Source organism: Vombatus ursinus, unplaced genomic scaffold (genome assembly GCF_900497805.2).
Source record: "Vombatus ursinus unplaced genomic scaffold, bare-nosed wombat genome assembly UNPS02014797.1, whole genome shotgun sequence".
Classification (NCBI taxonomy): Eukaryota; Metazoa; Chordata; class Mammalia; order Diprotodontia; family Vombatidae; genus Vombatus; species Vombatus ursinus.
The window spans coordinates 3,962,556-3,975,299 of NW_020954575.1; the positions used below are offsets into that span (position 1 = coordinate 3,962,556).

The 12,744-nt window shown below is 36.3% G+C and overlaps 1 protein-coding gene across 3 annotated transcripts in view; it reads right to left on the reverse strand.

Moving 5' to 3' along the window:
• RPS6KB1 (ribosomal protein S6 kinase B1) overlaps positions 1 to 12,744 on the reverse strand; it is a 31,309-nt gene that overhangs the window by 13,988 nt on the left and 4,577 nt on the right. The window contains exons 1-6 of one of the 3 annotated variants that reach the window (XM_027870386.1): positions 10,632 to 10,779; positions 9,562 to 9,611; positions 7,311 to 7,431; positions 5,771 to 5,839; positions 4,025 to 4,172; positions 294 to 351 (exon numbers count right to left, since the gene is read on the reverse strand). In XM_027870386.1, the coding sequence (XP_027726187.1) occupies positions 294 to 351; positions 4,025 to 4,172; positions 5,771 to 5,839; positions 7,311 to 7,431; positions 9,562 to 9,593 (428 nt within the window). In that variant the 5' untranslated portion in view covers positions 9,594 to 9,611; positions 10,632 to 10,779. Of the gene's footprint in view, positions 1 to 293; positions 352 to 4,024; positions 4,173 to 5,770; positions 5,840 to 7,310; positions 7,432 to 9,561; positions 9,612 to 10,631; positions 10,780 to 12,744 lie in introns of those variants that run through there. The other 2 variants (XM_027870384.1, XM_027870383.1) reach the window with 2 other exon arrangements.

Here is a 12,744-nt window from a genome sequence, read left to right on the forward strand (position 1 = left end):
ACACACACATGAGCACCTATACTGACCCAGGAATGAGGCTGGTGGCTCACCAGCTCAGATAAAGAAAGCCCCAGCAAGAATGAAGTACAGGCATGAGAAGACCCCTACCCAGGGGGTGGGATACAGGTAAAGAAATAGTGAGATCTTCAAAAGCAATGTAGCTTCAAAGTTGCTAGTAAAGAATTCACATGTGAAGAACCTTTGAACATTTGACAGTCCATAGGGAGAATGAGATCCTATTTTTTAATTTTATGAATTATCTAAAACTACGAAGCCACCAAAATGGAACTTACCAAGCTGTATCTTCCATAAATATTCCCTCTCTTTCTAACTGCATAAATAATTCTCCTCCTGTGGAAGGATGAAAAGGACATTAGAAATAATTTCCATTTCTGGCCTCTCTTTTTAAACTCACTATTCTTATTTATATGATAATAAAGATATTGGTTTAAAAACTATAATGAAGATCTGACTTGAAATCCTAGTTTTTATATTTACAAACTACATATTTGTGAAGATTTCAGATAAAATAAAACCTTATATTTAAGCCTCAGTAAAATTTATCCATATGAGGAGATGTGCTAATTAAACCAGTCATACCGACTACTAAATGCCTATACCTTGCCCATATAAAAAAATCCCCCACAAAAACCAACCCACAGGCTAGGCCTAAAGGAAACCTGATAGGGACCCTCCAGAAGTAAACAAAGAAATGTATGGGAAAAGGCAAACAAATTTTTGCCTAGGGAAAAATGGTACTTAAAGTAAATGTCCCACAGCAAACTGCAGGTATAAGGTTGTCATACTCAAATCACTCATTTTATCTCACTTCTCAACCCCTTACAATCTGGCTTCCAACCTCAGCACTCCACTGAAACTGCTCTCTCCAAAGTTAGCAATTATCTCTCAACTGTCAAATATCTGCTGGCCTTTTCAACACCCTCAGCCTTCTGGGCTTCTCTGAAGCCTATGTCACTGTCATCCATGCTCTACCTCCTAGACACTTTATCCTCTCTGGGTTTTAGTGACACTAGTCTCTCTCTTTTCTTCTTACCACTCCTCTATCTCCTTTGCTAGATCATTATTCATAGTCCACCATTTGACTGAGAGTATACTCCAAGGGTCTGTTCTGGACATATCCAAAATTGAATCCATTATCTTTTTGCCTCTTTTTCCTTCTCCAAACCCACTTCTTCTCTGAGCTTTTTGATTTCTGCTTCCTTCTGGACATCCAAGTTCATAACCTTGGATTCCATCTTTAACTCCTTACCCTCCCTGACCCTACATGTCCAATCAGTAACCAAGTCTTAACAATTCAACCTCCATTCTTTCTCCTCCTATGGTCACCACCCCAGTTCAGGCCTCATCACTTCTTGCCTAAACTATTCCAACTGTTCCCTAATTTGTCCCCAGTCTCCCCCCTTTACGATCCATGCTCCAGAGCTGCCAAAATGATGTTCCTAAGCACAAATATGACTATGTCACTCAAACTCTAGAAGCTCTCTATTACCTCTAGAAGCAAATATAAATTCCTCTATTTAGTATTTAAAGCCCTTCACCACCTGGTTCTTTTCTGCCTTATCAATACTTTACCTTTTTGACGTTACATTGCTCCCCTTCACACACTCCACATTCCAGCCAAACTGACCTTCTTGCTGTACCTCAATACAAGGCATTCCATCAGCTGTCTCTGGGTCTCTGCCCAGGTCATCCCTCATGCCTGAATGATCTACTTCCTCACCTGATTTTTCTTGGAATCCCTAGCCTAGTCCCTTTCAAAGCTCATCTCAAACACCATCTACTTTAGGCCCTTCCTGATTCCTCCAGCTGCCAGAGCTTACTCAACAAATCACCTTCTATCTCTCTGATATATATTTATATGTGTGCCTATGTTATCTTTCCTGATACAATGTAAGCTCCTGAAGGAAAGGGCTGTTTCATTTTGGTATCGGTATCTCCAGAACCTGCACATTTTCCTTTTTTTTTTTTTTCCAAATGGATTTGTGTTTTCACTGGTATGAAGCACTTCTGATGAGGAAACTCCAGCAACCAATACAAATGGCAAGACTCTGAGACTGGACCAGGGCACTGAGAGGTAACAAGCCCTGGACAAGACTCCAAAGCCAGCTCTCTATCCACTACAACATCTTGCAGCCTCACTATGTATGCTTGGCACATCACAGGTGCTGCATAAACGTTTGCTGACAGAACCAATTACAAATACATTGATTGTCATACTCACTCCCACCAATACTTCAATGCTCTCTAAAAATCCAGGATTATAAAGGATTAACTATTTTATTTGTATCAAAGTATCTCAACTCTCAATACATAAGGTTAATTTTTTATTATTACCCCACTGTGTAAGTGACTACTATGAGATAAGAAAAACATATAAGATAAAAAGGTTGAAGTTGAGATTTATTTAGCTTTTAAATTTTCCTTTGAATATGACTCAAAGTAACAATTTATTTTTTATTTTTATTTTTTAGGCAATTGGGGTTAAGAGACTTGCCCAGGGTCACACAGCTAAAAATAACAACTCTTAATCAATTCTAACTACTTTTGTCAATGTGTCATTTCATTCACAATTTTAAGTGCTAGTTATGGACAAGATTTACACTAAATGTAAAGTTCAACAAGGTACTCTCCTCTACCCTTCTCTTCCCTTATCCTGGTAATCCTCAACTCTGGGTCACCCCTACTGCCTATCTTCTCTGCTCTGACTCAAAAGCCAAGCTGCTGGAGGAATCCACAAATTGGGGTGACTGGCTATACTACTTTCACTCTATCTAATCTGAACTGGGCCCTCACTGCAAAATGACAAGCCCTTCTATTTGCCTTTCATAACATCTCTATCCCATTCCTCACACTGGCTTTTCTTTAAACTTAACCCCCACTTTTAGTGGATGACCTTTTCTCCTATGTTGCAAAGAATGGACTAGTGGCTGCTACCCAAACTTGACATACCATTTCCTTCCTTTGTATCCTGATACAGATTGTCTCACATGCATATGATGCATTTTCTTTTTCCCTCTACCTGTCAATCTCTCTCTTGCTTTAAAGCTGAGGTTAGGCGCCACCTCCTTGGTGAATCTCCAAGCTGAAACTGATTTTTTCTCTTTCATACTTCCCAAAGCACTGTGTCTAGATCTCTCCTGCCCCTAACAGACTCTTATATTATACATAACTGTGTATTTGCCATATTATTTCTGGTAGACTAAATTCAAGGCCAGCAACTGTGTCATTTTTACACTCCCAACCTCCCCTCGGCCCAGCTAGAATGATCCAAGGCGTTGGTAGTAGCCTCAGGTGCAACTGGGGGCATCAACTGAATAAAAATGAGGGGGCACTGGAAGCATAAGAAGAGAAGAAAATTTTTAAAACAGTTCGTACATGTTTCATCTGCTGTGTAACAGTTAAAGTTGTAGTGATTACATTATTTTCCAAATAAATACAAAATGCAAGTTACAACGAATCAGTGGTCAAGTCCACCAACAGATCTTAACATATAAGTGTTGGGAGGTGAGTGTGTGGAAGTCCAGCATGCATCGACAGGAATGTGTGCATGTAACGACTTGTTTACAATACGACACTACACAGTTACATGATGCAATCTTCAGAATTTCAATGCAGGAAAAAACCCACAAATTTACAATAAATTATTAAATTTAAGATGCATCATTTTTTTAAAAAATTTATTATTTTTTTGAAATGACACATTTTTAAAAAACCGTTAAAGGGTTAAAGAAAGCAGATTTTCAGGGGGTGCTGAGTAATTTTTTTTTTAAAGGGGGCAGTAGGCCAAATAAGTTTGGGAACCTCTACTCCCAACCCTTATCACAGTGGCTTATACACAACAGGTACCTAATAAGTATTGGCTGAGCTGGAAAAGCATATTTTATACAAATTATAACTTTTGCTTAACTGTACTACTAGGACAATAATATTACCTTTTGTATAACATTTTTGACCCAGTTTCTAGAACAATTAGGAATAAGGGAATACAGCAGTGCATACTGACCACTGAGATACTCCAGGATGAGGTAGAGTTTTCCACCAGTCTGAAAGGCATAAATTAAGTCCACAATGAAGGGATGCTTTACTTCCTCGAGGATATTTCGTTCTGCTTTTGTATGAGCTGTATCTTTTGCATTTCTTACTATCATAGCCTAAAAGAAGAAAGATGACATGACAGAATGGTCTGGGCATTTACAGCAGACATAATTGTCTTCTACACACTTAATGAAAAATCCATTCTGTACTGTTTTTTAATATTATCCAAATCAGCAAATACTGATGGAGTGAACAATTTTTCACCACTCTCCACACATAGTATGGCCAGGACGGTTAGTTAATTTGTTACCAGGGATATACTTTGGGGTTGGTGACCCATGATGTTGCCTAGGCTGCCCAAAGTGGCATTATGAGGATGACTTGCCACTGCTACTGACATCTTATTTCCACCAAGTGCATTTTTTTGTCATCCCCAAACCTGGCTCTGTGATTGCAAATGGTTATTGAGTCTATAGCCTACCCTACCTCCAAAATTTCTCAGAATGGCCCTCAGAAATGACAAAAACACATCTAGCTCAGGGTATAATTTTGACCAATATTTGTTTAAAAGCCTCTAATTCTAAAACAGTGATTCAAGTACCAAAGCCTGAACTCTTCCTGAGACATTTCCTGGACAAGTATTAAATTTCCTGTTCTATTTCTTTTTTTTTTTCTGTTCTATTTCAAAATTCAATATGTTTGATAAGTTTGTTAGTTCTCAAATGGTTACAAAGGTCAGATGGAAAATATTAGCCCTATTTTATCTACAGTAATTAAGGTTCGGAAACCTTAGATAAGATCTAAAATCAACAGTAAGCTTAGAATTTATGTTTTTTCAACTTTCAGCCCAGTGAGCTACTCATATACTGCCTTAAAGAAAGGATTGGCAAGCCCCAGCTAGCCAACAGAAAAGTCCACATCTGTTCATTCAATGTGAGAAGAGACAAAGGTACTTTCTGACATGTTCTATCTCAGTGATTGCTTATAGCCTTGTTGGGGACCCACACAGGGCCCCCATCTCTATACATGAGGTAGTCCCTACCTTTCCAATCTTATTTAACATGATTCGTCTTCATATGCTCTGTATTACAGCCAAACTGGAACTACTTGTTGCTTCTCAAATTTGAAATGTCCATTGATTCCACTTTCATATGGACTGTCTCCTATGGCTGGGATGTACTCCCTCTCCAAAATCCTCATTTTCCTTCAAAGATTAAATAAGTTTTCCTTCTTCTACAGAGCCTTCTCTGTTTGTCCCCTTTCCACTCCCTTCCTTTCAACCCTGCTGAAAATATTCAAGTGATCTTTCCTTCCTCACATAATCCTAAAATACTTTGGACCCCTCCTTTGCCCACCTCACTCGATACCTTGCATTCTACTTATTCCTGTATATGTTTTATTCCTTACTCCACTGCGAACAGAGAAATGGAAAAACTGAATGACATATACAAGACAATTTTAAGCTCCTTGAAAATAAGTCCTATGTCATTTTTATCTTTGCATTTTCATGTCCAAGCACTGCCTAGTAGGCACTCAATGTTGAATTGCTGAAGAGGCTAAAGGCCAAACTGTCACAAACATCTTAATAAACCAAATAATCAGTTTGCTTCTTTGGGGGAACCCCTACCATCACCACATCCTCCCAAAGCACGCTCAACCAAAGAAGTTGATAAAGGTAGGAAAAAAGGTAATATGGAAAATAAGGAGTAGTCACCTTTTTAAGCACCTTCATGGCAAATATTTTCCCAGTATTTGCTCCTGTTACTTTTCGTACTTGGAAAACCTGCGTATCAAAAGTTAAACATAACAGATGATCATGAAAAACGAAAAGTTGTACTGACGATAGGTAGAGCTTCAAGTCAAACCTTCATACTTCCCAATCATAAAAAAAGAATGATTCAGGGGTATAAATATACTGTAAATACAGAGTGTCCCCAAAGCCATAAGCTTTAATAGCTTAAAAATGCACTAAGAGGTTTGGGATATCTTGGATAATAAGAGGCAGGAAAACACTAGGTGCTGCTGATCACCTAAAAACACTGCCCAAGTTCAGGACTGAGTAACAGTTTTGTACATAGCACTTGGCAGTTTTCCTATTTTGATCTGTTGCCATCTGGTGGGAAAAACTGTCCAGTGGGGTTTCAAATATACAGAGTATTCCTTTACTATACAAAATCCAAAAATTTGCTTAGAACAAATTATAGGCAAAGCTCAAAGAGAAATTTACACAAAACTAAAAAGTCTGCTAATGTTTCACAAATTTCTTCCAGGAATGATTAGAAAAGTGTTTCACTGTTTTTGCTTCATAGTTCAGCAATGCGGGAGTCAATAAGATTTCACTATTGTTAATTTACACCCTATTACAGCAGACATGGATAGTGATAGGGAACAGGACCTGTAATTTCATTGACATAGGGAACTCCCTGGTGAGGAAATTCCTTTTTACCAATGCAGGTCAGCACCTTTGCAACTCATAGAGAAAAGCCTAGAACACTGAGAGGTAAAGTGACTTCCCTAGAAAGACTCAGGACTTGAGTCTTCCTGACTCTGAGGCTGGCCCTCTATAAAAACCACGGTTAAATAATTTTCAAGCAATAGCTAAAGTAATCAGATATTCAAAGTTTGAGTGTTCAAGATATTTTAGTTTTAGTGTTCACTTATTGACCTCAATTCTCAGAATAATATATAAATATTATGTTTCGTAAAAATTAATTACATACTACCATACAATACCATATTGAAAAAAGTGACACACTTCCAAGGTACGTTACTGTCCAGATCTTGCCTTCTGACATACAGAGAACATGTTTACTCCAACCAAATTTTCAAAGATCTCATAAAAGGGACAATCCTGGCTATCTGAAATAGGCAAAATTTATCTCCAGTACCACCCCTCTACACACTTTCCTACTGTCCCAGGCACTTGTTGTCTTTTGTTGTTCTAAAGCCCCACCTCAATTAGTATCTGATAGCCATTTAGAATAATACCCTTTCCCAAGGATATATATGCATTTTAAAAGAAGATGACCTACTTAACCCAAGAATACACATCTAAGAATTTCCCATATGGTTAACACCAGCAAGGTGATGGTAGCTAGAAGAGAATCCTCCTGTCACTCCTCAAATAGTAGGGGCTACCTACTATTAAAGGCTAGCCCTTGGACCAACAGTTTAGACCAAGCTATCCACTTCAGAGAGAAGACAGTTCTTAGTTCTTATTTGGGATATGGTAACTTTGAAAAAGTATTTCCTACCTTTCCATAGCCCCCTTTACCAAGTACTCGAAGTAGCTCAAAACATTCTGGTCTTATTTTTTCTGGCCCTTTGTTCACACTAGTTTCTGAGATTTCAAATTTTTCACAATGTTCCATGCCACTGGGGAGAAAAGCAAAACCAAAAGTCAACTGGCAAAAATTTATATTTTCTTCATCATGTTCTCAGAAAGAAAAAGAGAAATGTAATCCCGTTAAGTAAAAAAAAAAATGCATATTACACAATTTAGTATCCTTGATCTGAGGAAAGCCATAGGGGCAAATATATGGCAGCTAAAGTGCTCTGACACTGACAATCTGAATTGCATTTTCTTTTATAAGCATCATATACCTTAAAAATGTAAGCAAGCAAGCAGAAAAAGATTTATCAACTATCTGATATAAAAAAGAAAAATTTACTTTCATAATTTGAATATTATGTAAGACAAAGTTTGGACTTTATGCTCATCTGGAAATATCCTGGGAGTTGTCTAAAAATATCCAACCAAAAACAATTTGGAACTATGCCCCCAAAATGACTCAACTGTGCATACCCCTTTGGCCTAGCAATACGACTGCCAAGGCTATAACCTAAAAAATCAAAGAAAGAAGGAAAAGATCCATATGTATGAAAATATTTATGGCAGCTCTTTTGGTAATAGTAATGAACTAGAAACTAAGGGGGTGCCTATCAGCTGGAGAACAACTGAACAAATTAAGGCATATGAATGCAGTAGAATATTACAGTGCTATAAAAAAATGATGAAGGGGACAGTTTCAGAAAAAACTATATGAACTGAAGTGAGTGAAGTAAACAGAACCAGAACAATTTATACAATAATATAACAATAACACTGTAAAGAAAAACAACTCTGAAAGACTTTAAAAAAAGCTGATCAATGAAATGAACAACTCTAACTCCAAAGGACTGATGAAAAGGCATGTTCTTTACTTCCTGACAGAGTGGTGATAAATAAGATGTACATCTGTGGACACAACCAACATGTTTTACTCATCTATACATATTGTATCAAGGGTCTGGTTTTTCTTTTTTTCTTTTTAAAGGGGTGGGTTCCTATCCCCCTCCCCCCAAAAAAAGAACACAGAAATAATCACAGATGAACAGCACAGCTTTGAAAGGTACACGCTGAATTTATCATATACTTAAAAAGAAAAGGAAGCTCTACATGCTGGAGATCCACAGCTTCACACAGAATACTCCTCTTTCTGTTCTGCAATGTATATGGAAATGCTCATTTTTATTTGGTTTAGGTTCAGAATAAAAATAAATGAAAACCCTCCAATCACTTCTACTGTTGTAGGTAGCAGCTTTTTTTTTAAACAGTTAAATCTATTTATTCATCTTTCCACATTTGCTTTTAGTCTGAAATAAGCACCAAAATAGGTATCAATTTTGCCTAGTGATTTAAATTAATTCTTCACAACTATTATACTTGTACTACTGTGTATCTTCTTAGTATCAAGGGGAAATCAACGACCCAACTATTAACGTGTTCACCCTAGTTTAACTAAATAGTAACATGACTATATACATTTTAGTATAAGGATAATGCTCATAATGTACAACAAAAAGTACTTGACTTTTCTGTGTAACTTACATGGCTTTAAAAAATTAAATTATGGATGAACGCCTCCTAAAGTCATCTAATATGGTACTGTGCCATGGAGCTACGTGGAGCAGCCCTACTTTACAAGGGGTATGCCAATAAATTTCAAGCTTTTCCCTATTAGGCTTGTAAAAACTTAAGCATTGTGGTCTGGTGATAGACTCTATGTCTATTATCTGAGTATAGTTAAGTCAGAGAGACTTATCAGGTTGATTCCTGGTTGACACAATTTTCAGCCACAGGAACTTTCAAAGACCATCCACTAAGCTGTAGAGGCTGTGGTCACAGTGTTAAGGGAGTAATACCCACAACAATTAAATTGATACTTGATATGCTGACACACAGGATATTCAAAACTGTTCACTTAAAACAATAAAATTCTTGAAGGACACAATATTTAACAGACTCAGAGCAGTCAATATTACGATATAGTATAATGTAATACAATACAATACAAAAGTTGTATCAATACCATCATCAGATTTAGCTTTTAAATTGAATAAGCAGTCTACAAATGTCATTAAGACATCTGAGACTGATTGGAATCATGTCACTAATGCTTGTAAAGAGTTAACTGCCTATAAAATTTGGTACTCTATTAGTAGAATTTTTTAGAACAAACTTACATTTCATATGGTCCAACTCCCCCATGGTCCATGCTTTCACTTAATTGACCCTGAAAAAAAATTATTAAATTTTTTAAAAAACACCAGGGCTGTAAAATAATTTCTGGCCAAGCATTTAAAAGAACTGAAATTCTCTGTAGTTTTTTAGTAGTTGAACATGGTAATTTGTGAAAATATTCAGGAAATAATTTGTAGGACATCAAAATGCTTTTCACAGAAAACTAACTAAACAATCAGAATTCCACAAGTACTGCTGTGGAGATTCCATTTTTTTTTTTTAAACAGTTGGTAGCTGTTGAGATTGTTCATCAGTAACTGGTCACAAATTTTTTCAGAAATTGTATGAAATTGTGTTTCCCATCTGTCTAAAAAAACACCTATTCTTTGCATTTTTGAAACTGAAGCCACTATATTCCAAACACAAAATACTGAATTGATATAATGTGTGTATTTTTCCTCTGTGAAACTGACTCTCCTATAACAAGCTAAAATAAGCACAATCATTTTGAGATATGGTAATTAGCACTGTTTTTTATTCTGGTTAAGGCAAAATTTAAAAATTGTTGCAAGAAGACCAAATGGCTGAAGGTTCTGGGGCTAAATATTCCATTTCAAACCTGATAATAATGGGTTACAAAATTACTTGGTGATAGGTGTTAGCAGAATTAGTGCTATCAGGAAAGGCAAAATTGACTAAAGACAGTTAGGAATTTGATAGATTTTTAATATACTCCACTTGATTATAAACCTGAAATCATGTTTGAAGGGTATAATACTAACTATAATCAATGATAGTTCTTAAACAATCAGGAGTATCAGGAGTATTACAAGTCAATTGACCATACTTATCTTGCTTTCAAAGCAGAACAGCCAATTTAGGCAAAAAAAATAGTCACAGATCTTTCTGAAAGATCAAATACCAGGAAAACAAATGCTATACAACTACTTACTTTGGCCAAGAAACTAGTGTGAACAGGCCAGAATTATGGCCTTCCTCAGGGTCGCCTCTTCTGAGTAAAGCAAAGGCATATCAGTGGGGGCAATATAAGAAACTCACACTTTCTACTTACACATTTTTTCTTCCTTGGTTTGAAGACTTTTTAATCTCCACAACTATGAGTAAATCACCTATTGTGACGTAGTTGCTTTTAAGACAAAAGACTCTGACCATCTTTCAGAAGTAATGCAGCTGGTATTACATAATTCTGCTCTTCTCTGATGTTACTTTTATTCAGTTCTAAATTGAAGACCACAAAGTAGTTAACAAAGAACCATAGCTTTGAAGCCAACTCTCCACTCAAGATATGCCCTATGGCTGTGTTTCATTTCCTGAGCTAGATGGGTCTGTATTACCACCTGCAGCTGCATATGGGCTTAAAGCTTCCTACCTTTATATAGAGACAGAAACATTTAAAACAAGTCATCCATTCCTACTACCCATCAGTAACCCAGCACACTGGAAGCTTCAAAATCAGAGGAAGACTTTCTAAATCAGCATTATAGCCTACATAGGCAATTTTCTTTCACATGAACTTATTTATCCATACTTCCGTGTTGTAAGGTTTTTCTTTCTTCTTTCCCATTTAAAAAAAAAAGCATGCTATCAGGAAGTGGCACAATCTATGCACCTTAAATTAGGAGACCTAATTTTAAATCCTGGCTGCAATACTAATAGAAACAATAATACTTGTATTATAAATCTCACATGGGTGTTGTAAGGAGAGCACCTGTAAACTCTGAAGTACTATGAAAATGTGTTATTGCTGTGATCCTCATCATTATACTTACTATCTCTTACTTTTCCCTGTGTTTTACAAAAAAAGCTGTATTGTTGGAATTCCCTTTTCCTGTCTGACAAAACCTAAATTTATCTCCCAAGCACCATACAAAATACACTGTTTCAAGCTGGCTTAGCTGAATGACTTCTGTTTGCAAAAGTTGTCATGTATAAAAATAAACACAGACATATACACGCTCTACAAGGACTGATGAAATTGAACATAATCATTAAAAAGTTAAACAATTCTGGAATGGCAAAAATTGTCATAAAAAAGAACACCCACTAAATCATTTTTTCCACTCAGATGTTTATTGTAGTTCCCTTATTAAATGGAACTACATTTAATAATGTAGTCAGAATTACCCAGACAATGAGGAAGAAAGTCAGTTTAACTTAATCTGAAACCTGAGAAAGTGTTTTTAAACAAATGTAGTTGTATAATTTTAAAGTTCAGTCCACATTTATAAACCAGGATATTACAAATTTGTAGTAAAAGAAAATAAATTAATGAGAAAACAATTTCCAACATAATAACCCCATTACCAAACAATTATTGAGCACCAACCACTTTTCAAAGTGCACCGAAAGGCATCAAACATGAAATTCCTTGATCACAGTAGTAATTAAAAAAATTAAATCTCCTTTGAAGAAATCTCTTACATTTTCAAATCAAAGGTTCAGGAAATTAATTAGTGATCTTAAAACTAGATTAACTAGATTACTTGTGGAACTCTCAAGTTTCAGAGAAAGAAATTTTCAATTTTTTATCCAAAAAGAATCTTACACAACAGTCCAAAGCCAGTACTTTGAACATATTACAAACTGCAAATCAGTATGTACCCATATTAACTGTAACCCATATTGATTTCTAGTGTCTTTTCTAGTTTTATCTTCCTATAGTAAACAGAAAAGTCCAATACTTTCAGAAACTTAGAATCTTCTGACAGAGAACTTTCCCTTAGTTTCAACTTACTGTCCCACATTACAGTTACTGACCAAAAAGTCCATTGGACTTCTTTTTTGTCTGGAACCATGTGTTCATCATCTGTGTAGGGTGATTCCCAAAGAAGAAATTCCTTTGGCCAATGCAGAATTACTATTCTGAAGCACTGAAAGCTAAAGTGACCAGGGTCTTGTCTGAGGAAGGACTGGAACTCAGGTGATCCTGACTAAGGCTTTTTATCTGCCACAACACTGGGCCTCTCATTTATTAAAAGTCCAGGTTCCCTTTTTATAGGTACTGAATTTTATTTAATTTTAGGCAGCAAGATAGCATAGGGGGTAGTGCTGGACTTGAGTTCAGCAAGACCCAAATTTGAATCCAGACTTAAGACACTGTGTGACCCAAGACAAAGTCATTTAAGCTCTCAGCTTCAGTTTCCTTATGTGTAAAATGAGGAGAA